This window comes from Mustela lutreola, chromosome 4 (genome assembly GCF_030435805.1).
Source record: "Mustela lutreola isolate mMusLut2 chromosome 4, mMusLut2.pri, whole genome shotgun sequence".
Taxonomy (NCBI): domain Eukaryota; kingdom Metazoa; phylum Chordata; class Mammalia; order Carnivora; family Mustelidae; genus Mustela; species Mustela lutreola.
This window is the reverse complement of record NC_081293.1, coordinates 24,887,168-24,914,518: the sequence shown is the minus strand read 5'-3', so window position 1 is coordinate 24,914,518 and position 27,351 is coordinate 24,887,168. Positions and strand designations below refer to the sequence as shown.

Here is a 27,351-nt window from a genome sequence, read left to right as displayed (position 1 = left end):
AGCATGCACTAAAGAAGACTGGTTGGAGAACTCTACCTCCACAGGTCAGCAGAGGGTCCGAGAGGCTGAAGGGGAATGATGCCAAGGGGCTCCTGGGAAACTGGTCAGCATAATAATAATAATAATAATAATAATAATGGCCTTCATAATGCTATGCTTTAACACCATGTTTTTTGTTTTGTATTTAATATTTTATTTATTTATTTGGCAGAGAGAGATTGCAAGTAGGCAGAGAAGCAGGCAGGCAGAGAGAGGGGGGAAGCAGGCTCCCTGCTGAGCAGAGAGCCCTATGTGGGACTCGATGCCAGGACTCTGAGATCGTGACCTGAGCCAAAGGCAGAGGCTTAACCCACTGAGCCACCCAGGCATCCCAACACCATGTTTTATTCCAAAGTTTTCTCATGCTGAAATGAAATGCCTGGGCTGAGACATAAGGGAACTGAGGATTGTTGGTCTTTGATACGAAAACCAAAACAAAACCTCCATTTGATTTTGGATGATGACCAGGAAGAATAAACTTGAGTTCCACCAGACATGAGACAGGATACACTTTCTCAATTTATCCATGTCAGTCCAATGTTGCTTTTAAGGCCTACACAAATAAACAGCCAACTTTGTATCAGGTTGTATAGTTCAACCTGATACCAAGTAAGAATTTAAGGAAATATGGAAAGCACTTGGTAACATTCAACATCTCAATCAGAGTATACATTGCTGCTAATATTTTCCAAGTAAAATGGGATTTAGTGTTTTTTGTTTGTTTGTTTGTTTGTTTTTTTAAGTATGTAGCTGGGACGCCTGGGTGGCCCAGTGGGTTGAGCCTCTGCTTTTGGCTTGGGTCATGATCCCTGGGTCCTGGGATGGAGTCCCTCGTTCGACTCTCTGCTCAGCGGGGAACCTGCTTGCCCCCCACACCCGCCTACTTGTGATCTCTGTCTGTCAAATAAATAAAATCTTTAAAAATTTTTAAATTAAATTAAAAATTTATGTAGCTATTGATTATGACCTCAGGGACTTTGAAATAACTGCTGGTATGTCATCTAAACTTTTTAACTACCATCAAAACTTTTCAACTAATTAAAAAATATTTCATTAGGCAAATTCAAAGTATTTTACCTTATTACCAGAATTAACTGTATCACATATGAATTTTCCAGTTAAAACTATGCTGATATTAACTCTGAATTACTGAAAGGTTAGTGTAGTTTTCTTAAGTTCTGGCCCATGGAGCCCCAATCCTCCCAGATTATGCCTTAAAATACAGATTCTGGGGTTAAAAACGTTTGAGAAACACTGGCTACTCTTCATGCAGAAACACAAAGCACATTAGCCCATTAAAAGTTCCATAGTAAGAAAACCTTTAAAGTTTTATTTAACCAAGCATTTCCCAAAGTTATGTGGCTAGGGTCCTACTTTTTAAAGTAAAATTCTGATTTACTTAACATTGTTCCAGTTATAGACTATTGCTTAACAAACTTCCCTAAAACTTTATGGCTTAAATTAACAAGAGTCGCTTATTTAGTTCATGAATCTGCAATCTGGGCAGGGCTCAGTGGCAAAAGCTTGGCTTTTCTTCACTTGATGTCAGCCGGGGTGGTTTGATTAGTGGCTGAAAGACCAACGTCCGGATGGTTTACTCACATTGCTGGCAGGTTGATACCAGCTGTCAGGGGAGGTCAATCAGTTCTGAAGGTCTGGGGCCTCTGTTTCTTTCCACATAGGTATCTCCACCCAGGGCTTCCCCACCAGCTGTTAAGGCTTCTTGGGCTCATAGTGGTTGCATTCCAAAAGCAGGTGTCCCGAGTGATGGGAAGTGGAGGATGCTGATTTCTTAAGGTCTGCGTCTGGAAGCTGGCACAGTCTCACTTCAGCTCTATGACATTGATCAAGCAGTCACAGATCCAAGATTCAAAGGCAGGAGACATTGACCCCTCATGTCTTGATGGAAGGAGTTTCAAAGAATGCAGTGACTATGTATGGTAAATTATACCTACAGAAACAGAAATCACAAGAGCAGTGTTTAGTGGATTTTTGCATAAAAATTTCACTCATGTAATCAGCATCCAGAAGCCTCCCCCACCTCATGCCCTCTTCCAGTTACCGCCCCCAAAGGTAACCAACATTCTGACCCCTAACCCTAAAGATTAGTACAGGGGTTCTTGACCTCAGCTGGATAGCTTTTTGTTGGGGTTATGGTGGGGATTGTTCCTTAAGGCCTGGGCCCGATGTTTGGCCGAACCCCTGGCCTCTACCCATCAGACACCAGTAGCATCCCCCTCCCCAGCTGTGACCACCAAAACTGTCTGCAGAAATTGCTAAATATCCTGGGGGCCTGAAGAACAGACAAAATCACCCCTAATTGAGAATCACTGGGCTAGAAGATACTATCTCTTTTATTATTTGTTTAAATCCCTCTTATCCATCTAGAATAGCAATTCCAAGAAGTATAGATTTTTGTTTGTTTTATTAGGTCTGTTTTGATTCTGATTCCCCAGTCCTTAGGAGATTGTCTGGCATATAGCTGAAAATCACACTGTCAGTTCAGTGAGGGAGTGAATAAAAGGTAGCAATTTTTTTTTTTTTTTGTATGGGTTCCACGCCCAGCCTGGAGACCAAATGTGGGGTTTGACTCATGACCCTGATACCGAGAGCTAAGCTAAGGGGTACCTGGGTGGCTCAGTCGATTCAACTTCTGCCTTCAGCTCAGGTAATGATCCCAGGGTCCTGGGATGGAGCCCCACATAGGGCTCCCTGATCAGCAGGGAATCTGCTTCTCCCTCTCCCTCTGCCCCTTCCCTCCAATCATGTGTAATCTCTCTCTCTCTCAAATAAAATCTTAAATAAAATAAATAAATAAATACCTAAGCTGAAATTAAGTCAGACACTCAACTGACTGAGCCACCTGGGAGCCCCTAATTTTAAATAGTTATTAAAAAGTCAATATGGGATACATATTTTGTATTCAGCTGAACACTCCATCACAAATAATCTGTCCATTTTTGTTAGAAATGAAGTTCACAGGGATATATATTGAGAACAAATATACTTCTAATAGGAATCTATATTGGTTCATTTCTTCATGTAGCAATAGGAAAAATGAGCCATGGAAATAGAGAAGATTGTGATTTTCCAGACAAATGGGGAGTGTCTCATGATTGTGTTAATAATTTGCTGTAATAAACCACAAACTGGGGTTTGTAATTGCTGTGATAGCTTTGTGAAAGAGGAACTTGCAGTCACAAAATTTTCATTAAAAACCTGGGTGAGATGTCAGATTCTGAAAGAGTAGAAGAGGAAATGAGGAAGAGTGCAAGAAGGTAGCAAGGACCTGGGAAGTTATTTCTTTAGAGCAAAAGCCTGAACATTTCTCATAGAAGATAGGCATTGACTTGACTCTGAAAATATCCCTCCTTCCCTAGATAATGCATGTAGTAGGATTTCTCAACTCACTTGGTAAATTTCTTTTTTTTTTCTTTAAAGATATTATTTTTTTAAAGATTTTTATTTATTTATTTGACAGACAGAGATCACAAGTAGTCAGAGAAGCAGGCAGAGAGAGAGAGGGGAAGCAGGCTCCCTGCTGAGCAGAGAGCCCGATGCGGGGCTCTATCCCAGGACTCTGGGATCATGACCTGAGCCAAAGGCAGAGGCTTTAACACACTGAGCCACCCAGGTGCCCCTAAAGATATTATTTATTTGAGAAAAAGAGCATGTATGTGTACGAGTTGGAGGGGGGCTAAGAGGGGGAAGCAGACCCTCTGAGCAGCGAGCCAGATGTGGGACTTGATCCCAGGACCCCGAGACTGTGACCTGAGACAAAGGCAGATGCTGAACTGACTGAGCCACTCAGGAGTCCCTCACTTGGTAAATTTATTAAGGGTCATCTCAAGAAAAATTTTCAGGGATACCTAAGTGGCTCAGTCGGTTAAGCATCTGACTCCTGATTTCAGCTCAGGTCAGGATCTCAGGGTTGTGATATTGGGCTCTGCACCGGATCTGAAGCCTGCTTAATTAAGATTCTCTCCCTTTGCTTCTCCCCCTGCCTCTCTCTCTCTCAGAATTAAAAAAAAAAAAATTTTCAGTGTACATAGGATTCTCAATGATTTTTGACAGACACGCCCTGCTTTCTTAAGTTCCAGCTGCATTTATTTACTCTTTAGTCACAATTAGATCAGAAAAATGGACACAGGGTGCCTGGGTGGCTCAGTGGGTTAAGCCTCTGCCTTCCGCTAAGGTCATGATCTCAGGGTCCTGGGATCGAGCCCCACATCGGGCTCTCTGCTCAGCAGGGAGCCTGCATCCCCTCTCTCTCTCTGCCTGCTTCTCTGACTACTTGTGATCTCTGTCTGTCAAATAAATAAAATCTTAAAAAAAGAAGAAGAAGAAAAATGGACACAGGTACTAATATGTAAGGCAACTGAAGTTAGGCTCACAATGAGAACAGAATTTTATAGTTGCAAGGGCTCTTAGAGATCATTTGATCATTTTGAAGAGGCAAACTGCTACAAAAATCTTACCTGATCAGTTTTCCTATTTTCTGGGTGATTCTGAATGGTTTCATTTCCCTGAAGCCGTCTCTGTTAAAAACTGAAGCTCATGTGTAAGACTCAGTGTTGAGAAGCCACTTGCCCTTAGAGCCAGTTAATGACAGGACAAACAATTTTGAGCCAGTGCTCTAAAGTATCACATCCAACATATATCTTATGAAACAAAGACTGAAGATATACAATACATAAGAGTACGGAGCAATAAAATAGCACAAAAGCTTTCATCAACTCTAGAGGACTGACTTCTCGAATTCTGCAGTTAGTTAATATCTGGATGAAATAAATTCCATATTGACCATTCAAGTCTTTACGGTTCAAAAGATGTTAGTGTCTACGTTTTTTAAACTGTAATTTGAATGCCACTTGTAAAAGAAGTATGTCTGTACAGTTTCATTTTTTAATTTCTCAAGATCTGAACATGTTAAGACTTGCCATTACACTGCCAAAAGCTTATGATTCATTTCAGCAGAAGTAGCTAGGAATGAGGAGAGGGTGGGAGTGTGAGTGTACCAATGTTGTATGACGCAAAAAGGGAGATGAAGTGGAAAGCAGGATATTTTTAGATTCCCCTTTTGAAACAACAACTTAAATCAGGTGATTTGTTTACTTTAAAATAGGAAAAAAATAACCAAAAATCGGATTTGGAATTCCTGAAAGACACACAATCCTATTTTAGGAGAATAATTGCTATAATTGCAGGTTATTTTCTTAAAATACCTGAAAAAAATGCTTCCTAAAAATATAACTCCACAAGGACAGAAAAAGGTATTTACACCACAGAGCACTTGAACACCAAAGGAATTTGCTACTTCCATGTAACCTATGCAGTAGTATTTAAAGAATGTGCTGGTAAATTTAGTGCCCAAGTCAGAAATAAGGAAGAGGAAAGAAATGGACATGTAATTTACTTTCAGTAGGCATAAAGTTCTTTCAGTTTCATTCATTATTCAACAAAAATTTATGGAATTGGAAGACACTGAGTTTGACACATGGGATGTAAGGGTGAACAAGAATCAGTCCCTGCCTTCAGAGCGCCCTGGCCTAAAGAGACAAACATACACATATCATCACATATACACATTTTCACACAGGAAAGTACCTACACATACCCATATACACATATATTCACACACCTATACATACATTCACACAATATATGTATGCATGTTCATACACAAATATACATACATGTATACTCACATACATATACACCCAGAAATACACACCCACATACATGTGTGTTTGGGAGTTAAAGACATAGAGACAGTGAGTAGAGTATGTTTTCAAATTAAGAAAGGCAGGAGAAAGAAATCTCAGTGCTAACAGTCCTGTGAGACAGCTATTACAGAAGCTCAGAAAGGCTAAGGAAACGGTCTCAAAGGACTTGCTAAATGCTAGGGAGTATGGTTTCCCAAGACTCAGATTTAAGTTCCAATCTACTGTTATTACCTCTGAGGCAATGCCCGTGTTATTTAACTCTCAGTTTTCCTTGCTTTTCTATCAGGTCAGCAATAACACCAGCCTTACTGGGTTGATAGGAGGTTGAGATGAGATGATGGGTGAAAACCACTTAGCACTTAGCCTGTCATGTAGTAACCACTCAACACATTTTCAATTTTTGATGATATCCTAATGGTTATCCGTGAAGGTTAGTCATCTCGTAAATGGTGAAGACGGGTCTCCCCTCACCCAGGTGTTAGTGAGAATGTTTTAAACTATTTTTAAGGTGGGTGGAGCCAAAATGTGTGTACTAAATGAATACATGGCCACTGCTTAAACTTCACTTTTAAGGGTTAAAAAATTCAAGGAAGCCAAATTATAATTTATAAATAACATAAACATCTCAATATCATGGTCATTACTGGGAAAATCTAAATCTGTCTACATGACATCTCCTCTGGTATTATTAAATAATTTCTGTGGCTATAACTTCATGGAAAAAATGTATAAGCTATTATTAACTCCATGATCATCTCACCAAAACATGTTGGACTTCATCACCTCATTGATACAATACTAACATCATTCGATATTATTGATTGATATGATGAGTAAGAAATAAAGGCAGCCAACATACATTTGGAAAGGGGTTACACCATTAATTATCAGATAATTGCATATTAGAGGTTATTTTGGGTTATCAGCTTGGCAAACATTAAGAATATGGGACAATACCTTGGTGCTATTGAGGGTATGGTAAAACTGGCACTCTCATACGTGGTTGGTAGAAGTATACATTAGCACAACCTTGTAGAGGCCAATTTGGGAAAAAGAAATTCTAATATGAATATGGTCCTTGACCCAGCAATTCCACTTGAATTTTGTAGTAAGGAAATATAATACACAAATGAAATACAAAGATGTTTGCACATGCGTGCTCACTGCAGTGTTATGATGACCCAAAATTGGAAACTACCTATACACATAACAGTAAAGAAATGGTTAAATAAATTATGGTAGAGCTGTACACTGGGACTCCCTGCACACATTAAAAAGGATTAGACTGATCTATTTGTCATGGAAAGATGTCCATGATCCATACTGGATACTATTTTTATATTTAAAAAGTGTATGCATTGGGGTGCCTGGGTGGCACAGTGGGTTAAAGCCTCTGCCTTTGGCTCAGGTCATGATCTCAGGGTCCTGGAATCGAGCCCCGCATCGGGCTCTCTGCTCAGCAGGGAGCCTGCTTCCTCCCTCTATCTCTGCCTGCCTCTCTGCCTACTTGTGATCTGTCTGTCAAATAAATAAATAAAATCTTAAAAAAAAAAGTGTATGCATAGAAAAAATATGGTTAAATATATCTCTATAAGTCTAACTTTTTAAAAGTAGCTTTATTATTGTTTAATTTATACACCATAAAATTTCCCATTGTAAGTGTACAATCCAATTATTTTTAGTCAATGTATAGAGTTGTGCAATAATCACCACAATCCGGGGCGCCTGGGTGGCTCAGTGGGTTAAGCCGCTGCCTTCGGCTCAGGTCATGATCTCAGGGTCCTGGGATCGAGTCCCGCATCGGGCTCTCTGCTCAGCAGGGAGCCTGCTTCCCTCTCTCTCTCTCTCTCTGCCTGCCTCTCCATCTACTTGTGATTTCTCTCTGTCAAATAAATAAATAAAATCTTTAAAAAAAAAAATAATCACCACAATCCAAGAGTACCTGGATGGTGCAGTCACTTAAGCATCCAACTGTTGGTTTCAGTTCAGGTCATGATCTCATGGTCGTGGGATCTGATGGCCTGGGGGGCTTCCATCCTCACACTCTGCACTCAGTGAGGAGTATGCTTGGGATTCTCTCCCTCCCCTTCAGTCCCTCTCCATGCTCTTGTGTATGTACACGTGCTCTCTCTGAAATAAATAAATCTTTAAAAAAAATGACCACCATCCAGTTTTAGAACTTTTTTGTTACACACCCATCCCCAAAGTTCCCTGATGCTCATAGGCTTAAATTTCACAGTGTCTAGGATGGAGGTGAAGTTGGGGAGGGGAACGCAGGAGAAAATGACAGGCAGCTTTGTAGTTGATAATTTCTGTATTATTTGAATTAATTTACAACAAGGATATGCTTGCTCTCTTTTAATTTGAGAAAACAGTAAAGGGTTTTCCGTTTTGAAAAGAACAAAAAAAAAAAAAAAAAAAAAAAAAAGGAAACAGGTTTATACCCTTTGACCCAAATCTACTTCTGGCAATTTATCCCAAGGAAATATTTGTGAACAAAAGTATTTATCAGTGTTTTATCTAAAACAGATAAAAGTTCTAAGTAATCGAAATATCTCATGATGGAATAAAATAATTACTAATAATACTGGAATATGAAAAGTACAGGATGTAATCTCTTATATGCAATACAATTTTATCCCAGTTAAAAAAAAAAGTTAATGCACAGCCAAAAAATTCTGTTTGGAAATACTGCATGTATCTTACCAATGATTATCTCTGGATGGTAGAATTACAGTACTTTTTATTCCTTGCGCATTTCTTAATTTTCCAAAATGAGTATGTCACCTTTACATGTAGTGCCACCTACATAAATGACACTAATTAGAATGGGTTATGGTATTGTTTTCACAGATGTATACATTTTTCAAAACATTAAATGTTTATTTAAAATACGTGCAACTTATTACATAACAATTATACCTCAATAAAACTATTTGAAAGACAAGGGGATCTTGAAAACAAAATCAGGGGCACCTGGGTGGCTCAGTGAGTTAAGCCTCTGCCCTCGGCCCAGGTCATGGTCTCAGGATCTTGGGATCGAGCCCCCACAGCCGGCTCTCTGCTCAGCCGGGAGCCTGCTTCCCCCTCCCGCTCTGCCTCTCTGCCTGCCTCTCTGCCTACTTGTGATCTCTCTCTCCCTCTCTGTGAAATAGATGAATAAAATCTTAAAAAAAAAAAATCCACAATCATCATAACCTTACTGAAAGAGGAGTTTATTGTGCCATTTTGGGGCTGGAAGGCAAAATGGTTGCGGGGGGTGTTATATAGATAGCAACACAACATTTTCTCTGATAACCAACCTTCCTTCCTTCCTTCCTTCCTTCCTTCCAGGGATCTGCCTTCCCATTATAAGTCAGGAAGGTTGCCAGGTTCTTGGATACCAAGATGAGCAACAAATCACTGCCCTGAAAGAGCTCTCTTCTGCGCGAGGAGGGGAAGGCAGGTCACCAGCCAGCTTACTCGAGCCAACGCCCACATCAGGGCCCTAGGCAGTCTTCCACTCAGGCTGCCCAAGGGGGCCCGAGCCAGGTCAAGAAGTGAAGTTCTTAGTCAGTGGTTCAGATGGAGTCACGAAGGGTGGCACCAGGGTTACGACTGTGGAAGTGGATAGGAGAAGGTGGATGACCCTCAAGGGAGTGTCGCGGTCATCACTTGAGAAGTGGGCTTAAGCTGTATTTATGTATCAATGCCTCTCTTACCGGCACACTTGTACCAACAGCAAGAACGAAAACGTTTGCCTGTGCAGGCAGCATGTTAAGGGCTTAGATCTATTGCCTCATTTATTCTTCGCCACAACTCTCCCAGGTCTGCATTTCACCATGAAGAAGCTAAAGCTTGGAGAGGTTACCCGCCCAAGGTCACAGAGCTGGCAAGCTCTGGCTCCCAAGCTCCCAGCCACAAAACAGACTCCCTTCTCACAATACTCTGGGACCCCTTAGAGAGGAAAAGTTCCACCTTCGGGCCCCAAACATCAGCTCCCCTTTCACTCTTTACATAAATTTTCCAGATCCACAACGGAGGCAACATCGGCTAGCGCAACCAACAGGGTCGTGTCCACCCGGCAACGCCACCAGAGCGGTGGGCTGACAAGGATTTGGAGCTTGGAGGGCAAACCTGGAGCGACCGTCAAGGGGCTCGGAGTCCCGGCGCCCCTACTCCACGCCCCTCCAGGCGGCCCGCAAGCCCCTCCCGGCAGCCACAAGGCAGAGCTCAACGCGCGTGCGCGGGGCCAGAGGGGACGCCCCCGCGCGAGCGCGCGGTGAGCGGGGCGCGCGGCCGAGGGAGCGCGGGCGCGTTGCGGCGTCGGCGTCTGCGCGCGTTCCAGGACGAGGCTGTGTGGGCTGGGGAGCGAGCGAGGCGGCTGCGGCGCCTCAGAGCCGAAGGGACGCGCGGGCCTCGCGCCGCTGGAGCAGACGGTTGCGGAGGCGACCCTGGGCTAGTGGCCCGAGGCGGGAGAGCTCGGCCTGTCGACTGCCCGGCTCGGGGGCCGCCGGCCGCGTCCCTCGCGCGGAGTGGTCGCCGCCCCAGGAGACTCGCCGTGACACGGGCCTAAGCCGCGGCGACCGCGGACGTCCGGACCGCTCGAACCCGTCGGGCCGGCCCGGGTGGGGACTAGCGTCCGGGCAGGTGCCGCCCTCTGAGGGCCGGCCGGGCGCCCGGCGCCCACCCGCACGGCACGCGGGCCGGGCTCGGCGGAGGGGCCGCCCGTGCAGCCCGCAAAGGCCCCCCCGTCCTCGCCCCGAGGGCCGGAGCCCGCGTCGCGCCCCGCCCTCCCGGGGCCCGGCCCGGCCGGAGCGGCGGGAGCCGGGAAAGCCCGCGCCTGCGGTCGCCGCCCGCCCGCCGGGCTCGCGCGGAGAAGAGGGAGGAGAAACTTTGCCTTTTATTGTTGCCTTTAGTCCTTAAGTGCAAGGAACTCTGCCAGGAGGAAAAATGTCCTTCTTCAATTTCCGTAAGATCTTCAAGTTGGGGAGCGAGAAGAAGAAGAAGCAATACGAACATGTGAAGAGGGATCTGAACCCCGAGGAGTTTTGGGAAATCATAGGAGAACTGGGGGACGGAGCCTTTGGAAAAGTGTACAAGGTAAGAAGGAGAAAACGGGAAGTTGCACTTGTTAAGATAAAACTGCCCCTGGTCCGGAGTGGCACGAGGATTTCTCGCTCCCCTGGTCCGTTTCCCGTCTCTTGCCCCTTCTTTTGACTTCGTAAAGGTACAGTAGAACTTTATGGAGGTTCTCATCCAAGGAGTAGCCAAGACCGGAGGGTGTAAGGTTGAACAAAATGGGGCCTGTTTTGTAGTTGAGACTCATAGCTAAAAGGAGGCAGGGTTATAGAGTCTCCTCTGTCAAACTTTAAAGGAAACGACGGGGTTCGTTAGTTTAAAGGAGGGGTCTGGTTTTCAAAATCAGAAACTCGGTTTGCTTTTCAGTGGATTTTTATTGGTCTATAGCTGTTCGCATTCATTTATAGGTTGCTTGGACTAAAGCAGTTCCCTTTTTAGGGTCCAGACGCATGTATTTGGTTTTATCTGTGGCTAATACACAACCCGTCTTCTTGGATGAGAGCAGAGTGACTGCTGCTTGCAGCCTCTTCTTCAGTTGGTTGCTTGACAGCATGCTCCAAAACGGAATGGAATTTCTGATAGAAATTTTCCAGAAGAAAACCTGCATCTGGTACTAGTTTCTAAATATAATTACAGCAGTCATTGACTAGAAGTCAATACTAGTGCTTAAGAAATTTTTTAAAATACCCATATATGCAGACATATTTTTATGTATATTTATTTCAGTTGAGTTTTGATGTCTGGAAGTGAAGGATTAGGGTTAACTGTTTGTTATTTCATAAGCAGTGTATGAATGATGTCATTGGAATATTTTCATCCTGAAGGGTGAGGTTTTTATGAGACACAGTTCAGGAGGAAGGACCCACAGGGTTGCCTAGAAGTGAAAACATAAATAACTTACTTTTATACAGGGTTTTGCAGTTTTTAAGTCACTTTCACGTAATTCGGCCCCCCACCCCCAGACCCTGAGACTCAGAAAATTTTTAAAGTCACCTAAGTGACAGTCTAGATTTGAACTCTCATCTTCTGACCCCATACTTACTGTTGTTTTTTACTTAATGTCCATTGGTGGAAATGATAACATTTTTCTCCTAAGTATCATCACACTTCTGCCTTTGCCCTGCCTCAAATGCCTGTCACAGCTCCCAGTCCTTATTTTTTCACTTAAGCTGGAATAGCCACTTCTCTCTGTGTGCTTTCAAAACATGTTGTCACATGGCTGCTATAGCACTTGTTACATATTGTAGTTAATGATAAAACTAGGGCCCAGAATTATGATACACATTTGTGTGATATTCCTGTGTTGCCTGAGCACATGGTGCATCTCTGTATCTGTTGGATTGAAAGAACGTTTGTTACCTGCATGTGAATGGTATTGAAGCTATCCTATGCTGTCAAAGTTGGCAAAATAAACTTCACTGTTTGTGTGGAGGGTAGAGTATGGGTTGCAGCAAGATCTTACAGTATAGTGTAAGTAAGACAGGAAGAGCTTTTAGTGCTGTGGGAAGATCACTTTTGGGAGTCAAGAATTGTCTTTTAGTGCTGGCTGTCACAAACAAGCTTTGTGGTCTTGAACAGAACACAGCTTCTGTGGGTCTTCATTTTCTTAGCTGGAAAATTCTGCATTTTCCTAAACATTTGTTTAGATTCCTTCACGAACTATCATACTGTGAATACGCAGTTATCTAAGAAAGGTAAAAATAAATCCTCAGGGCATATGGAATCCAGTAGTTAGAATGCGCTAGGTGATTATGGGCAGTTTTCATGGTATAAATGTTTTATCAAATAGAAACAGTGTAGTATTGGCTACACTGGCTCTGGAGTTGGACCATATATGTAGGCTCTCTCAATAGCAGCCTGTGACCTTGGACAAATTCCTTATTTTTAAATACTAATTTTTCTCATCAGTAAGACTTGCTTGTCAGTGTGTGAGAATTAAAGGAATAAAGATAAGGCATGTGGAAGGGCTCCGCGAGTGGTAGGAATTACTGTTAATTACATTTAGAGCTCAAAAGTAAAATATGGGATGAGACAGGAAAAGGAGCCTACAAAGATAGTAAACCATTTTTTTGTTTTCCCATGGCACTGGCAGATTGTGGGGATTTCATTTTTTAATGACACTTTCTGCAAAATGTAACATATCTTCCTACAGTGAAACATCAATTGAAAATTTTCTGAAAAAATAAGAGACTTACCCCATGTAGTTGAACACTATAAAATTGTGTTAAAGATAATAATTGTGAGCTTGATAACTATTTTCGGGTGATATTTAAAGAGTATGTGTTCTTTGCATTTTACTTTTTCATTTCACTGTTCTGTACTTCCAGGGAATGGGCTCTGAGATTTTTTTTTTTTTTAAAGAAAATTTAAAATTTAAGCTTACATGGCCTGTTTTGCCTTTTTCCTAAAAGTTTTTTTGTTTTCTAAGATCTCTACAAATTTTAAATTTATAAACTTCCTTTTTGTGGAGGAACAAGCTAGCAAACCTTGATATTGTATGTAGTAGTATGTAGTAGAAAACTGTTTCTAAAACTGATTCTGTCGTTTGCTCATAAATATTAGTAATTGTTACAAAGATCAATGGTGAACAGGCAATCATCTCATTTGCATATTTAGTTTATTTGAAACATTTTTCTGTCATACAGTTGTATTCCTTCGACTTGGTTCAGCACTATACAACTGTAACAGTTACTTTCTTGCCTGAAAAATCTTCACTATTTTAAATTTATTTTCTCTTTTAAATGTAGTATTATTTGACTTATGAACGAAGATATGTAATATCTCTCACAGTTTTTTATGTTTGGGTTGACATAAAATCATGTATTGAATAGAAACTGAATTCCTGTGTGCTGGATGAAAGTGATTCTCTTTATGGCCCTTGATGGACATGTGCCTTTTTTCAAAAAATAATGAAATACACGTGTGAGGTTCATCTTTATCACCTACAGTAGTAGTTTATTTCCATTTTGCATGGATTCCATTTTATGATTATATCACCATTATTTACCATTGTACTATTAATGGATATATCATTCCTTTCCAGTTTTAGCTGTTATACAAGTTCTGGTGTATTTGTATATAAGTTTTGCTAAGAGTTAATTCTGGAGGAGAATTGCTGGGTTATAGAGTAGTGTAACTTTAATATCACTAGTGATACCAAACTATCAATTTACATTCCCACCAGGAGCGTATGAGTATTTCCTTGCTTTGCATCTTCTTTTCCACATTTGGTATTGTCAGAATTTTTAATTTTTGACAATCTGATGTGACTTTTTCATTATGGTTTTAATTCATCTTTGACTACTAAGTAATTCTTTTTATAAGCTTATTGGTAATTTGGATTTCCTCTTTTGTGTTCAAATTTTTAATTCATGTTTCTATTGGATGCCCTTTTCTTGTTTATTTGTAGTGTATTCTGAATTTTAACCATTTACTAAATATATCCTTATTTTGTGACTTGTCTTTTCATTTTCTTTATGGTGCCCTTTTATGAATAGGAAGTTCTTGATTTTAATGTGGTGCAATTTGTCAGTTTCTTTGTTTCAGTTAATATTTTTTGTATTGTGTTTAAGAAATTATTTCCTAACCTGAGATCGTGAAGATAACCCCTTGTATTGTCTTCTAAAATCTTTATGATTTTGCCTTTAACAGTTAAGTTTCCAATTCACCTTGAATAGGTTTTTATAAATGGTTTGAAGTAGCGTTCTAATTTCATTTTTTTACCTTGTGTGAATGCCCAGTTATCCCAGAACCTATCATTAGGAGTAAACTTTTTTTTCTCACTACTTGACAGGGTCCTATTATAAAACATCTGTTTCTGTGATCTCGATTTTCTTCCATTGATCTGTTTCTGTTTCTGTACCATTTCTTACTTATTTAGGAAAGCATTAAAATAAGTCCTCTGCTAGAGGACAACTTCCCAATGTTCTTCATCAACAGTATCTAGTAGGTCCTTGGCTCTTAGTGCTTGCATGTACATTGTAGAATTAGCTTAAGTTCCACAAAACACTACTGTGTTTTTTTGGAGAGATTTTATTAAAATTATAAATCAATTTTGAAAAAATATCTCTGATACTGAGTTTTCCTATTTATGCGTATGTTTTACCTCTAGGTTTTTTTTAATATTTTTCAATAATGGAGTATAATTTTTCTTCCTAGAAGTGTTGGGAGCTCAAACTGCTTCCAGAGTGTTTTGTTTTTTTTTTTAATGGATTTATTTATTTGTGAGGGGGAGAGAAAGAAAGAGCAGGATACAGAGCATGAGTACAAAGAGGGACAGAGGGAGAGGGTGAGAATCTCCAGTGGACTCCCTGCTGAGCACAGAGCCTTGACAGCCTGATCTCACAACCCTGAGATATGGCCTGAGCTGAAGTCAAGAGTTGGACACTTTTTTTTTTTTTAAATTTTCATATATTTGAAAGAGGGCAAGTGAATAAAAGAGCAGGGAGAGGGACAGTGGGGGATGGAGAAGCAGGCTCCCCACTGAGCGTGGTGCCCAATGTGGGACTCAATCCCATACCCTGAGATCACGGCCCGAGCTGAAGGCAGATGCTTAACCAGAAGCTTAACTGACTGAGCCACACAGGCACTTCAAGAGTGTCTTAAATGCTTTGTATTTCCTTTTGGAGTTTCCTGTTTGTTTTGGTTTTATATAGTCTTGAGTTAGTCTTCTGAGAAAGGATCCATGGGAAGGCACTTTTTAAAAAAATCTTTTCTTTTTGAATACATCTTTATTATAATGTTATGTTTGATATATAGTTTGGTTATAGAATTCTAGTTCAGAAATAAGTTTATCTGGGGCACCTGCCTTTGGTGGGGTGCCTGGGTGGCTCAGTGGGTTAGGCCTCTGCCTTCAGCTCAGGTCATGATCTCAGGGTCCTGGGATCAAGCCCTTTGTTGGGCTCTGTGCTCAGCAGGGAGCCTGCTCTCCCCCCACTCTCTGCCTACTTGTGAGCTCTCTCTGCCAAATAAATAAATAAACGATTAAAAAAAAAAAAAAAGCATCTGCCTTTGGCTCAGGTCGTGATCTGACTCAGGGTCCTGGGATCAAACCCTGCCTCGGGGCTCCCTCTTCAGTGGGGAGCCTGCTTCTCCCTCTCCCTCTGCCCCTCCCCTTGCTTGTGTGCTCTCTCTTTCTCTCTCTAACAAATAAATAAGTAAAATCTTAAGTTTAAAAAAAAAAAAGAGCCCTATGCTATTTTGTTTTGTGATTCTTTGTGGTCTTTTTCTTATCATAGCTTTTAAGATTTCTCTTTTAAAAAAAAAAAAAAAAAAAAAAAAAAAGGGCGCCTGGGTGGCTCAGTGGGTTAAGCCGCTGCCTTCGGCTCAGGTCATGATCTCAGGGTCCTGGGATCGAGGCCCGCATCGGGCTCTCTGCTCAGCAGGGAGCCTGCTTCCCTCTCTCTCTCTCTGCCTGCCACTCCATCTACTTGTGATTTCTCTCTGTCAAATAAATAAATAAAAATCTTTAAAAAAAAAAAAAAAAAAGATTTCTTTTCATCCCCTCCCTGTTCATAGTGATACATTTTTTTTTAAGATCTTATTTATTTATTTGAGAGAGAGAGAGAGAGAGAGAGAGCGCGCGCGCGCACATGAGAGGGGTGAATGTCAGAGGGAGAAGCAGACTCCCCATGGACCTGGGCGCCCAATGTGGGACCTGATCCCAGGACTCCAGGATCATGACCTGAGCAAAGGCAGTCACTTAACCAACTAGGCCACCCATGCGCCCAGTGATACAAACTTTGATGCAGGTTTTCCCTGTGCTTTTCATCTTGCTGGCCTCTTGGTTAGTTCTTTCAATCCAAAAACCTATATCCTTTGGTTCTGTGACATTTTTATATTATTTATTTGGTAATGGTAATGGTTTTTGCTATGGTCTCAGGATTTCCCATGTTTCTATATTCAGTGGATACTTACACCATACTTTTTTTCTCAGAAGCATTTGAGACATTTGACCAGTCCTTTTCTTTAAAAAGCTCATCTTTTGGTTTTTAGATCACCACATTTTTTTAATGTTTTTCCCATTTCTGTGTCTATTCCTCGGAATTTTGCTAGCTTTTCCCCCCCTTTTGTAACTTTTAAGTATTGGGCTACCACAGGACTTGGGTATAGGCCCTGTTCTCTTTTTCTTTTCCTATGAGAGTCCATCTTCTCCCGTGGCTTCAGTTACCGTCTAAATGCAATTTATGTCTCTATTCTAGGACCTCCTCCCTTTTGAATTCTAGATGTAGTATCCCAGTATCTTAGAGATTTCCACTTAGATATCCCACAGTTTTCTTAAACAAGTCCAAAATACAAACTAACCGAACTCTTGATGTCAGCTCCATATTTGCTTCTTTTATGTTCTCTGTTCGGTAATTGACATCTTTATCTACCAGTTACATAGGCCTGAGACCTGGAGGTCATTCTTAACACCTTCTGCTTCCTTACCTACCAAACCCAATGTAATTACCAAGGCCTGTTAATTCTATAAAATATTTCGTGAATTATCTTTTTTCTTCACTGTCGCAGTACTATTCAAAACTGCCATTACCTCTTACCTAGATTACTGCAAGTTATTGGTGCATTTTGAGCTTCATATAAATGTAATTATTTATGTGTTCTTTTGTGTCTAGCTTTTTTTGCTCAACAGTTTAATTTTTTCTGTATAGGTATCCGATTATCCTGGCACTATTTACTGAAATGTCTATCCTTTTCTTAATGCTTTGCAGTGCCTCCATCATATATCAAGTGTCCATATACCCGGTATAAATTATTTCTTTAGGACAAATTCCTAGAAGTAGAATTGTTAGGGCAAAATAAAGATCATTTATTAATGCTTGCTATGAAATTACCCTAGAAAGGTTGTGCAAATTTATTTTTCAATTAATTTTTAATTATACAACAAAGAATGTCTATTTATTATAAAAATTAACTTACTAGAAATAAATTTAGTCGTCTTGACCATTACTCCAGTTACTGTTCCCTCTTTTATATCCATAATTGTACCTATTACCAGTTTCATATATATATTTCCAGATTATTTTTGTGGGTACTTTTATATGTGTACATGAGTTCTACTTGTTAAGAACAGCCCAACAGTGGTCTTTTTCTGTTCCTTTCTTCCTTAACCTGAATTCAGTGTTCTTATTCTTTAAAAAAAGTTATTTGGTTTTTCAGTGGGCAAAGTATCAGTTTATTTCATTTTACATTTCTTTGATTTCTAGAGAGATTACACATTTAAAAAAATAATTGAATTATTCATATTCTAATAGAGTGTTGTCTTGTTGACTTGAATGTACTTTATTATTAATTTTTTAAAGATTTCATTTATTTGCAGGGGAGCACTGCTTGGGGGGGGAGGCAGAGAGAGAGAGGGACAAGCATACTCCCCACTGAGTAGGGAGCCCTATTCCGGGTCTCGACTCCAGAACCCTAGGATCATGACCTGAGCTGAAGGCTGACTGAGCCACCCACGTGTCCCTGAAAGTACTTTTTATGTACTATGGAAATGAATATTTATCATAGATGCTGCTGTTAGTTTATAGTTGCCTTAGTTTATGCTGCTTTTTTGATATAAAGACATACAATATTCCTTAATCTAGAAGATCTGTCAGTGTGTTACTTTGTTCTTGTTTTTTCTTTTTTTTTTTTTTTTGTTCTTGTTTTTTCTTTGCTTTCATGCTTAAGAGAAATCTTTCCTACCAGAAATTAGGTAAATATTTATACATTTTTCTTGACTTTTTAATAGTTCAGTTATAAAGAATTTTACTTTTAATTCATCTGGAATTTAATTTTCTCTATGGATTGATATGAGGCTTCATTTCTACCCAAAAAACAAAAAAATGTATATTTATCATTTTCAGAAATTTAAATGCTATTGTTTTGAAAATATAGCAAAGTATAAAGAATATATAAAAAAATTTTACCATCCAGATAATTTTTGTTAGCAGTCTTTTAAAAACTCAAGGGGATAGGGGTGCCTGGGTGGCTCAGTGGGTTAAAGCCTCTGCCTACGGCTGGGGGCTGGGGTCATAATCGGGACCCTGCGATTGAGCCCTGCATTGGGCTCTCTGCTCAGCAGGGATCCTACTTCCCCCTCCCCCTCAGTCTGCCTCTCTGCCTACTTGTGATCTCTGTCTGTCAAATAAACAAATAAATAAAATCTTAAAAAAAAAACAACAAACTTAAGGGGATATTAATATGGTTAGATTTTTGAGCAGTACAAAAATGAGAAAATTAAAAAATGAAAGCCTTCCCCATCAGTTCTTCTTTCCAAATGGGAAAGAATTCTTGTTAAATAGGTTTGTTACTAGTAGTTATATTAATAGAATTCTGAAACTACCTTTGTATATATTATAGGATAGAGCAAATGAGTTGATATATTGATGTTTTAGAAACTAGGGTTGAAGTTCTGGGAGAAAGGAGTTAGAAACTTGGAATAGGGAAAAGATGAGGAAGAACTCTGTGACGCTGATTTTTGAATTTGCAATTTCAGTTATTCAGATAATAAATATACATACACACATACACACACATTTCTATTCTTTCTGAAATGGCCTACAAATAATTATACTGTGACTAGTATTCCCAGCTCTTGGCTTCTTCTTCTTCTTCTTCTTCTTTTTTTTTCTTTTAAAGGGACTTTAAATATCTGTTATTTAAGTTTTATTTATTTTTAAGTCGGCTCCATGCCCAACATGGGGCTTGAACTCACAACCCTGAGTTTAAGAGTCACATGTTCTACCATCTGAGCCAGCCAGGTGCCGCACTAGCTCTTGGCTTCTAAATACCATTCCCCACTAAAAAGAACCAGAGCTAATTGAAATGGCTCATCCAGGTGTACGGTAGGAAAGTACAGAAATGATAAAATTGAAAAGTGTGAAAGCCTTCCCACTAGTCCTTTTTTCCCCAAAGGATCCTGGAATATGCCAGAAAGCAAGGACATGCTCAAAAACTAATGGGGACAGGCCAAAGATTTAAACAACAACAACAAAATCAATGACAAAATAGTAACTTAATAGAAAAATGGTAGTTAATATACACAGATTGAAAAAAAATATACACAGATTGATAAAACTAGAAAAACCACCGTTTTGCAACCTTACTATAATAATTCAGGCAAAGATTATTGATAGATGCTAAGATCATTGCGTGAAAAGTTTTGGAGGAGCAGGATTTATATACATGGTTTGAAAGTATCACCCTATAAGGGTACTTTTTACATTAGAGAGATCTTGTGTGTACTGTCTTAAGTGATCAAATAAGGCTAATCACCAGTAAGAGGACAAACTGTCATTATGTGTTTTCTGATGTAATTCAATGGGAAATATATAATCACCTAATGTAGTATTCTTGTCAAAAATAGTTAGCTTAATTCTAATATAAAGAACAAACAAATTCAGATAATGGACATTCTACAGATAAAAGGTTAGGGGCGCCTGGGTGGCTCAGTCAGTTAAGTGCCTGCCTTTGATCCAGGTCACAATCCTGGGGTCCTGGGATCCAGCCCTGTGTCAGGCCACCGGCTCAGCATGGGGTCTGCTTCTCCCTCTGCTTCTCTCTCTTACTCATTCTCTTTCTCAAATAAAGTCTTTAAAAAAGAATGTTAACAATAAAGGATTTTTTAAAAAGACATTTGAGGAGGGACAGTGCAGTCTGTTGAGCATCCAACTCTTGGTTTCCAAATCAGGTCATAATGTCATGGGTCGTGGGGTCAAGCCTTCTGTCATTGGGCTTCCCGCTCAGTGGGGAGTCTGGAAGATTCTCTCCCTCTGCCCCACCCCTCATGCATGCTCTCCCTCCTCTCTCTCTCTAAAATAAATAAATAAATCTTTAAAAAAGTAAAGACAGAGCACCTGGGTGGCTCAGTAGGTTGAAGCCTCTGCCTTCGGCTCAGGTCATGATCTCATGGTCCTGGTATTGAGCCCCACAGCAGCGGGCTCTCTGCTCAGCGGGGAGCCTGCTTCCTCCTCTCCCTCTGCCTGCCTCTCTGCCTACTTGTGATCTCTGTCTGTCAAATGAATAAATAAAATCTAAAAAAAAAAGTAAAGACATTTGAGGACATTTGAATATGGAATAATATTAGATATTATATCTATGTTAAATTCTTTGGGCGTGATAATGGTGGTTATGTTGGAGAATGTCTTAGTTCTTGGTGGACACATGCTGAAGTTTTGGAAATTGAAGTGCAGCTTACTTTCCATATGGTATAGTAAAAAAGAAATGCCCATATGTGTGTGTCTGTGTGTACATATCTATATGTAAAATATATGTGTATGTATGCTTGTGTGTGTATATGAGAGCCAGAGTACCAGATGTGACAAAATGTTAATAGTTGGTGACTTGGTGAGTGTTCAGTGTTCAGTTCATTCACTTTCTCTATAGGTTTGAATATTTCAAAGTGAAGTAAATACTTTTATTATTAAACATGTTAAATTGAGGTATAATTGATATATAGCATTTATTAGTTTCGGGTGTACAGTGCAATTATTCCATATGTGTATATATTGTAAAGTGATCACGATAAGTCTAGTTAACATTTGTCACCTTACATAGTTACAAAAACGTTTTTTCTTGTGATGAGAACTTTTAAGATCTAGTCTCAGCAACTTTTAAAAAATTTTTCTTTTATTTTTTAAGATTTATTTATTTATTTGACGGGAGAGAAACAGTGAGAGAGGAAACACGAACACGGGAAGGAGAAAAGGGAGAAGCAGGCTTCCCAATGAGCAGGGAGCATGATGTAGTGGGGCTGGATCCTGGGGTCATGACCTGAACTGAAGGCAGATACTTACCAACTAAGCCACCCAGGCACCCCTCTAGCAACTTTTAAATATACAGGGCAGGGGCACCTGGGTGGCTCAGTCAGTTAAGCGGCTGCCTTCTGTTGCAGTCCTCCTGGGATCAGGCCCTGTATCAGGCTCCCAGGGAGCTTGTTTCTACCTCTCCTTCCGCTGTTCCCCGTGCTTGTGCTCTCTTTCTCTGTCGAATAAATAAAAATCTTTTTTTTTTTTAAATATTTTATTTATTTATTTTACAAAGAGAGATTGCAAGTAGGCAGAGAGGCAGGCAGAGAGAGAGGGGGAAGCAGGCTCCTCGCTGAGCAGAGAGCCCAATGCGGGACTCAATCCCGGAACCCTGGGATCATGACCTGAGCCGAAGGCAGCAGCTTAACCCACTGAGCCACCCAGGCACCCTATAAATAAAAATCTTAAAAAAAAAATACAGGGGCTCCTGGGTGTTTCAGTGGGTTAATAAATAAATAAAGCTTTTGCCTTCAACTCAGGTCATGATGCCAGGGTCCTGGGATGGAGCCCCTGGGAGTCTGCTTCCCCCCCCCCTCTCTGCCTGCCTCTCTGCCTACTTGGATCTCTGTGAAATAAATAAATAAAATCTTTAAAAAAAAATTCAGTACAGCATCGTTAACTATACTTACCATGCAGTATATTCCATCATTATGACTGTTTTTTTTAAATAACTGGTAGTTTGGTACTTTTGACCTCCTCCACCCATTTCTCCCTCTCCTTACCCCCTGCCTCTGACAATCATGGGTCTGTTGTCTTATCTATGAGCTTGGGTTTTTTGTTTTTTTGTTTGTTTGTTTTGTTTTGTTTTGTCTTTTCAATGTGTATTTTTTTTTTTAAGATTTTATTTATTTATTTGACAGACAGAAATCACAAGCAGGCAGAGAGGCAGGCAGAGAGAGAGAGAGAGAGAGGAGGAAGCAAGCTCCCCACTGAGCGGAGAGCCCGATGTGGGGCTCAATTCCCCCGACTCTGGGCTCATGACCTGAGCCGAAGGCAGAGGCTTTAACCCACTGAGCCACCCAGGTGCCCCTATGAGCTTGGTTTTTTGTTTTTACATTCTGTGTGTAGGTAAGATCGTATGGTATTTGTCTTTATCTGTCTGACTTAACCTCACTTAGCATAATGCTTTCAAGGTCCATTTATGTTGTCACAAATGGACCCACATATACGGGGTCATACTTTCAAATACTTCGCACCATTATTTTATTTCACTTAATAGTTCTCCTTTTCACATTTTTCCCTTTCTCCATATATTCATCCATTTTTATTTTCTTCTTTTTTCTATGAAAGGAGAAAGTCTCCTTTCAGGCAGGTGACTACTTATACTGTTAAAATTATTTGGCATTTATTAAATATTATGCCTTTTATTCAATATCACATGAAGTCCAGAAACCTAGCACATCGCTGAAACTTTGGACTGTAAAAATAACTTTAACATGCTGGCTTTCTGTTTTCTTGTACGTTTCATGGTGAGTTTCTTACCTTAATAGCTGGTGCATTTTGGTCCTTTATAATTTTAGTGTTGAGAATATTTGTGTGGAAATGATCTTTGCCATGTAAACACCTTTATTTTTCTTGAATGAATTTTCAGAAGTGTACTCTTTGTCATTTAAATTTTTTTGTAATTGCCTTTTGGGTTCTCTGTTTTCCATTTTTACAACTATGGGATCTGTTCAGATTTTTATCAGCTATCTATCACACAGTTGTCAATATGTGTTAGTTTATTCATGCTCCTCAGAGTTAGCAAGTCCTTGAAATAAGTGGGAGGACTGTGTGATCTGAGATTGGTAAAACATTTGGAAAGTGCAGATTTAGCCAATGTTAACTTACTGACATCATTTTGTTGGTGGTTATCTTGACCGGTCAATGACTAAATTTTGAATAAATAACCATAACACTATAAATAAAATAGTGTCTTGAAATAGAAGGAGAATATAAAGTATATTCTTTTATTTTTGCAGAATTGAGAAAATGACATGAAAATGATTTTTAAAGAAAGGACTTCTGTAATATTTTGTAAAAATTTTAGAAAAAGCATGTACAGTTAGTCCTTATTATTTGCAGATGCTATATTTGTTTGTCTACTTGTTAAAATTTATTTGTAGCCCCAGAGTCTGCACTCAGTGCTTTCAGTCATTTGCTTATATGTGCAGAGCTGGGGAAATTGAGTCCCTAGACCTGCACATTCCCAGCTGAGATGGAACTTGTTTCGGCCCTTGCATCGACTTGACCGGAAGATGGGGGACTGTAGAGGGCAGTGCAGTGTAGTGTAAGAAGTCTGGCTTTGGTGCCAGTTGGATGGGATTTGAATCCTAAACTCTGGCACCTACTTTGGGGCAGCTTCAAGCAAGGCATGTGATACTTTTGAACTCATTTTCTCTTTTGTAAAATAAAGAGGATAGAATCTACCAGAATGAATTGTGTTTAGTATGTAGGATTATGATCTATATGAGAGATGTATATGTTTGTGTACGTATTTCTCCTAGGAGCAGTGGGTCAGTATTTGCTAATTTAGTGTTTGCAGTGACTTTCTAGGACATAACTGCCACAAATAATGAAAATCAGCTGGATATCTTTATTAAGTTATGTTTAATAATTTTACTCTAATGCTGACACTTGTTCCTACCAAAATCTTATCAGGACTCTGAAGAGATCACTAGAATTAGCATATAATTGGAAACAGATAACAACAGTATCAGTATTCTAAAGTATGTGCTTTCTTCAGTGCTGTTTCCTTTCTTTTCATTTAACAGCTCTTTGGAACTTTGTAGATATTTTTTACCCAAATACTTCATACTACTCTGCTCCTTCTTTCTCTCATCAGTTATCCTCATCAGTTTTAGAAGGATTAAGGATTATGCCAGCAACTATTAAGTTATTGTCTTTCAGCTCAAACACACCCTTCTATGCTCTGTTTTATAATGCTGTTCTCAGTATTTGCAAGCCACATTTCTGCCTTGTCAGCTGCTCACTTTTAGATTTCTCATGTACAGGGTGCTAGAGGTAGGCGGTAGGGAGGAGAAAGAAGGGACTTGCACGGATTTTCTCTTTTGCCTCCTGTGGGGTCCTTGTCTCTCTGCTTTTGTGTGTGACCACCATCCTAGTGGAGTTGTTCACCCCAGGAACAGCGGTTTCTTTCTGTAGCAGCAGTTGAATCCAGTTTGTAGTTTTCCAGGACTCAAGAACTGGCCTCATCAATGTCTTTCATAACACCAGCTGTATTTGGCTAGGCCTCTCTTCCTTGAAAGACACCCCAGTCCCACAGGAACCCCTCTTCCAAATCAGATATGTTGGCACCAGCCAAGCAGCACTTTCTTTTTAGGGATCTGAGTTCCAGCTGTGTAGAACCTTCCCTGCAAGCCTTGGGGTTTTACTGATTCCAGTCTTCTACATGGACTCCTCTGGTCCTAAGGATGGTAGTTTCTCCTTGCACTTGTTACCTCCCTCATCTTTAATATTCTTTCTTTATCTTTTTAATTACCTACATACTAACATAATTAATAATGATCTTAAATTCTGTTGAGATACCTTTTTTTCCCCCCTGTGTCTGGGCCTTTTCTGATACAAAGATTAAATAAGTTAATAAATAGGAGATTTGTAGTGAGATTTTTTATAGCCTGTTTCTTTGCAAAATACTAAAATTTCCATCTTACATAGCTCAAAAAAACATAATCATTGGAGTCATTAATTTCGATTTGCTCAAGTGATCACCTTCTCAGTAAGGTCTAACTTAACTACCCTCTTTAAACTGTTACCTCTTTCCTGTGTACCTGCCCACTCGACCATCTCCTCATCTTACTACCTTATTTTTTCCATAGTACTAATTGCTAATGTATTTTTTATTTGCCTATTGACTATTCTCTCACCACAATTTTTAAGTGCCATGAGGGCAGAGAAATTTTTTATATTCTTTACATTGTCAGTGTCTGGGACAGTGTGTGACATAAAAGGCACCCAGTAAGTATTGAAAGGAGGAATTGATTTTAGCAGATCAGCTCTTGAGCACACTTTAATGGATTGTGTTACTATGTTTCTTTCCTACAGCAGATTTTTGTGGAGTGTTGTGTTTGTGTTTGTGTTTCTACAGCTTTGACCAATGTCTGTATGTAGTTGATGTTCATTAGCTGTGATATGGATTGTTTAGTTTTTATAGTTTGTTATGGTTGCAAGTCCTTATGCACTGGGCAGTTGGGGTCTTACCTCTTATGTTGGTGGGGGGAGGAATATCTTTGAGTTCTCAATCTTTTGTTCAGATCATCCAAATCAGTAGAATCAATCTCAGTGCTTATTGAATTCTTCTTTTTCTTTTTTTATTCTTTGTCTTCTAGGTTCTTTCTATGTTTATCCTTTTTTTTGGACCTTCCCCTTTTGATTAACTGATACCTCTCTGGTACTAAAGAAGTCCTTTAAAATTTTTTCTGTGCTGGTATTTCAATTTCCAGCTGACAATTTTATTAACATATATTTCTTATGGAAGTATTAAATAGTCTTAGAAAATAGGAAGTAATAGAAAGTAGGAATAAAATAAATGAAGATTTAAAGATTACTCATAGGCTCACTACCCAGGGAATAAACTACTATTAAAACAAGAGTAGGGACGCCTGGGTGGCTCAGTTGGTTGGACGACTGCCTTCGGCTCAGGTCATGATCCTGGATTCCTGGGATCGAGTCCCGCATCAGGCTCCCAGCTCCATGGGGAGTCTGCTTCTCTCTCTGACCTTCTCCTCGCTCATGCTCTCTCTCACTGTCTCTCTCTCAAATAAATAAATAAAATATTAAAAAAAAAAAAAAACAAGAGTAATTTAGGAGGAGATAGTCTTTCTTTTAGAACATAAAACCAGTTCAGGAAATTCATAGATAAGTTATGTTTCCCTGCAGTAATATGGCCATGCTCTATTCATGATTCATGAAAATAAAAAAATTAAGGGGTGCCTGGGTGGTTCAGTCCGTTAAGCAACTGCCTTTGGCTCTCGTCATGATCCCAGGATCCTGGGATTCAGCCCCACGTTGGGCTCTCAGCTTGGCGGGAGTCTGCTTCTTCCTTTCCCTCTGCTGCTCCCCCTGCTTGTGTTCTCTCTCTCTGTCAAATAAATAACTGAACTCTTAAAAAAAATAAAAGAAAAGAAAAGCATTGATTTTTAGGTGATTTTGACTGATCTTTGAAAACGTTATCAATAGAAGTTATATTTTCTTTAAATTAATATCTGGGTATTCATTATTCCATTATCATTTTTATTAACATCTGTTTAGTTATTTCATTAAATCTTTATGTGAAGAATTTTCATGCTTTTAGGTAGTAGATGAAGCTATTTCTTTTTTAACATTTTATATTTGTTCAAAGTATATTTTCACACATTTACCAATATTTTAGTTTTGATTTTCAGAGTTCTTTAGAAAGAGATCCTGATAAGTAATCAAGTTATTTTCAAGCAATAATGTAAAATGCACTATATTTTCTAATGTAACTTTTATTTATTACTTATAGTAAACCAAATGGTGCCATTGTTGGTTTAATTATTACATCCAGAGGAGTGGAATAATGGAGTTTGTTGCTATAAAATACTTTAGAGATTATCTAGTGTTAATTATTTTTTCCCCTTTATGTCATCCATTTATAAGAGAGATCTTAAAAATCTCCAAGGACATCAGTAGAAGGATGCAGAAACCGGGTGACTTTTAGCACCATTTGGTCTCTTACCGGGGCTCATATTTTATAGTGTTTCTCTTCAAGGACAGTT

At 39.6% G+C, this 27,351-nt stretch overlaps 2 protein-coding genes across 3 annotated transcripts in view; both read left to right on the top strand.

Annotated features, from left to right (window-relative positions):
• Nucleotides 1-9,854: 9,854 nt before the first annotated feature.
• On the top strand, nt 9,855-10,809 carry LOC131830728 (basic proline-rich protein-like; the record flags this gene model as incomplete). Its single annotated transcript, XM_059173283.1, has 1 exon — nt 9,855-10,809. A coding segment is annotated over one exon (816 nt), but the record flags the coding sequence as incomplete, so codon positions are not given.
• The window catches only part of SLK (STE20 like kinase), a 61,726-nt gene continuing 44,932 nt past the window's right edge, over nt 10,558-27,351 (top strand). For both annotated transcript variants that reach the window (XM_059173277.1, XM_059173276.1), the window contains exon 1: nt 10,558-10,847. In XM_059173277.1, coding sequence (XP_059029260.1) covers nt 10,698-10,847 — 150 coding nt within the window. In that variant the 5' untranslated portion in view covers nt 10,558-10,697. The remainder of the gene's footprint in view (nt 10,848-27,351) is intronic.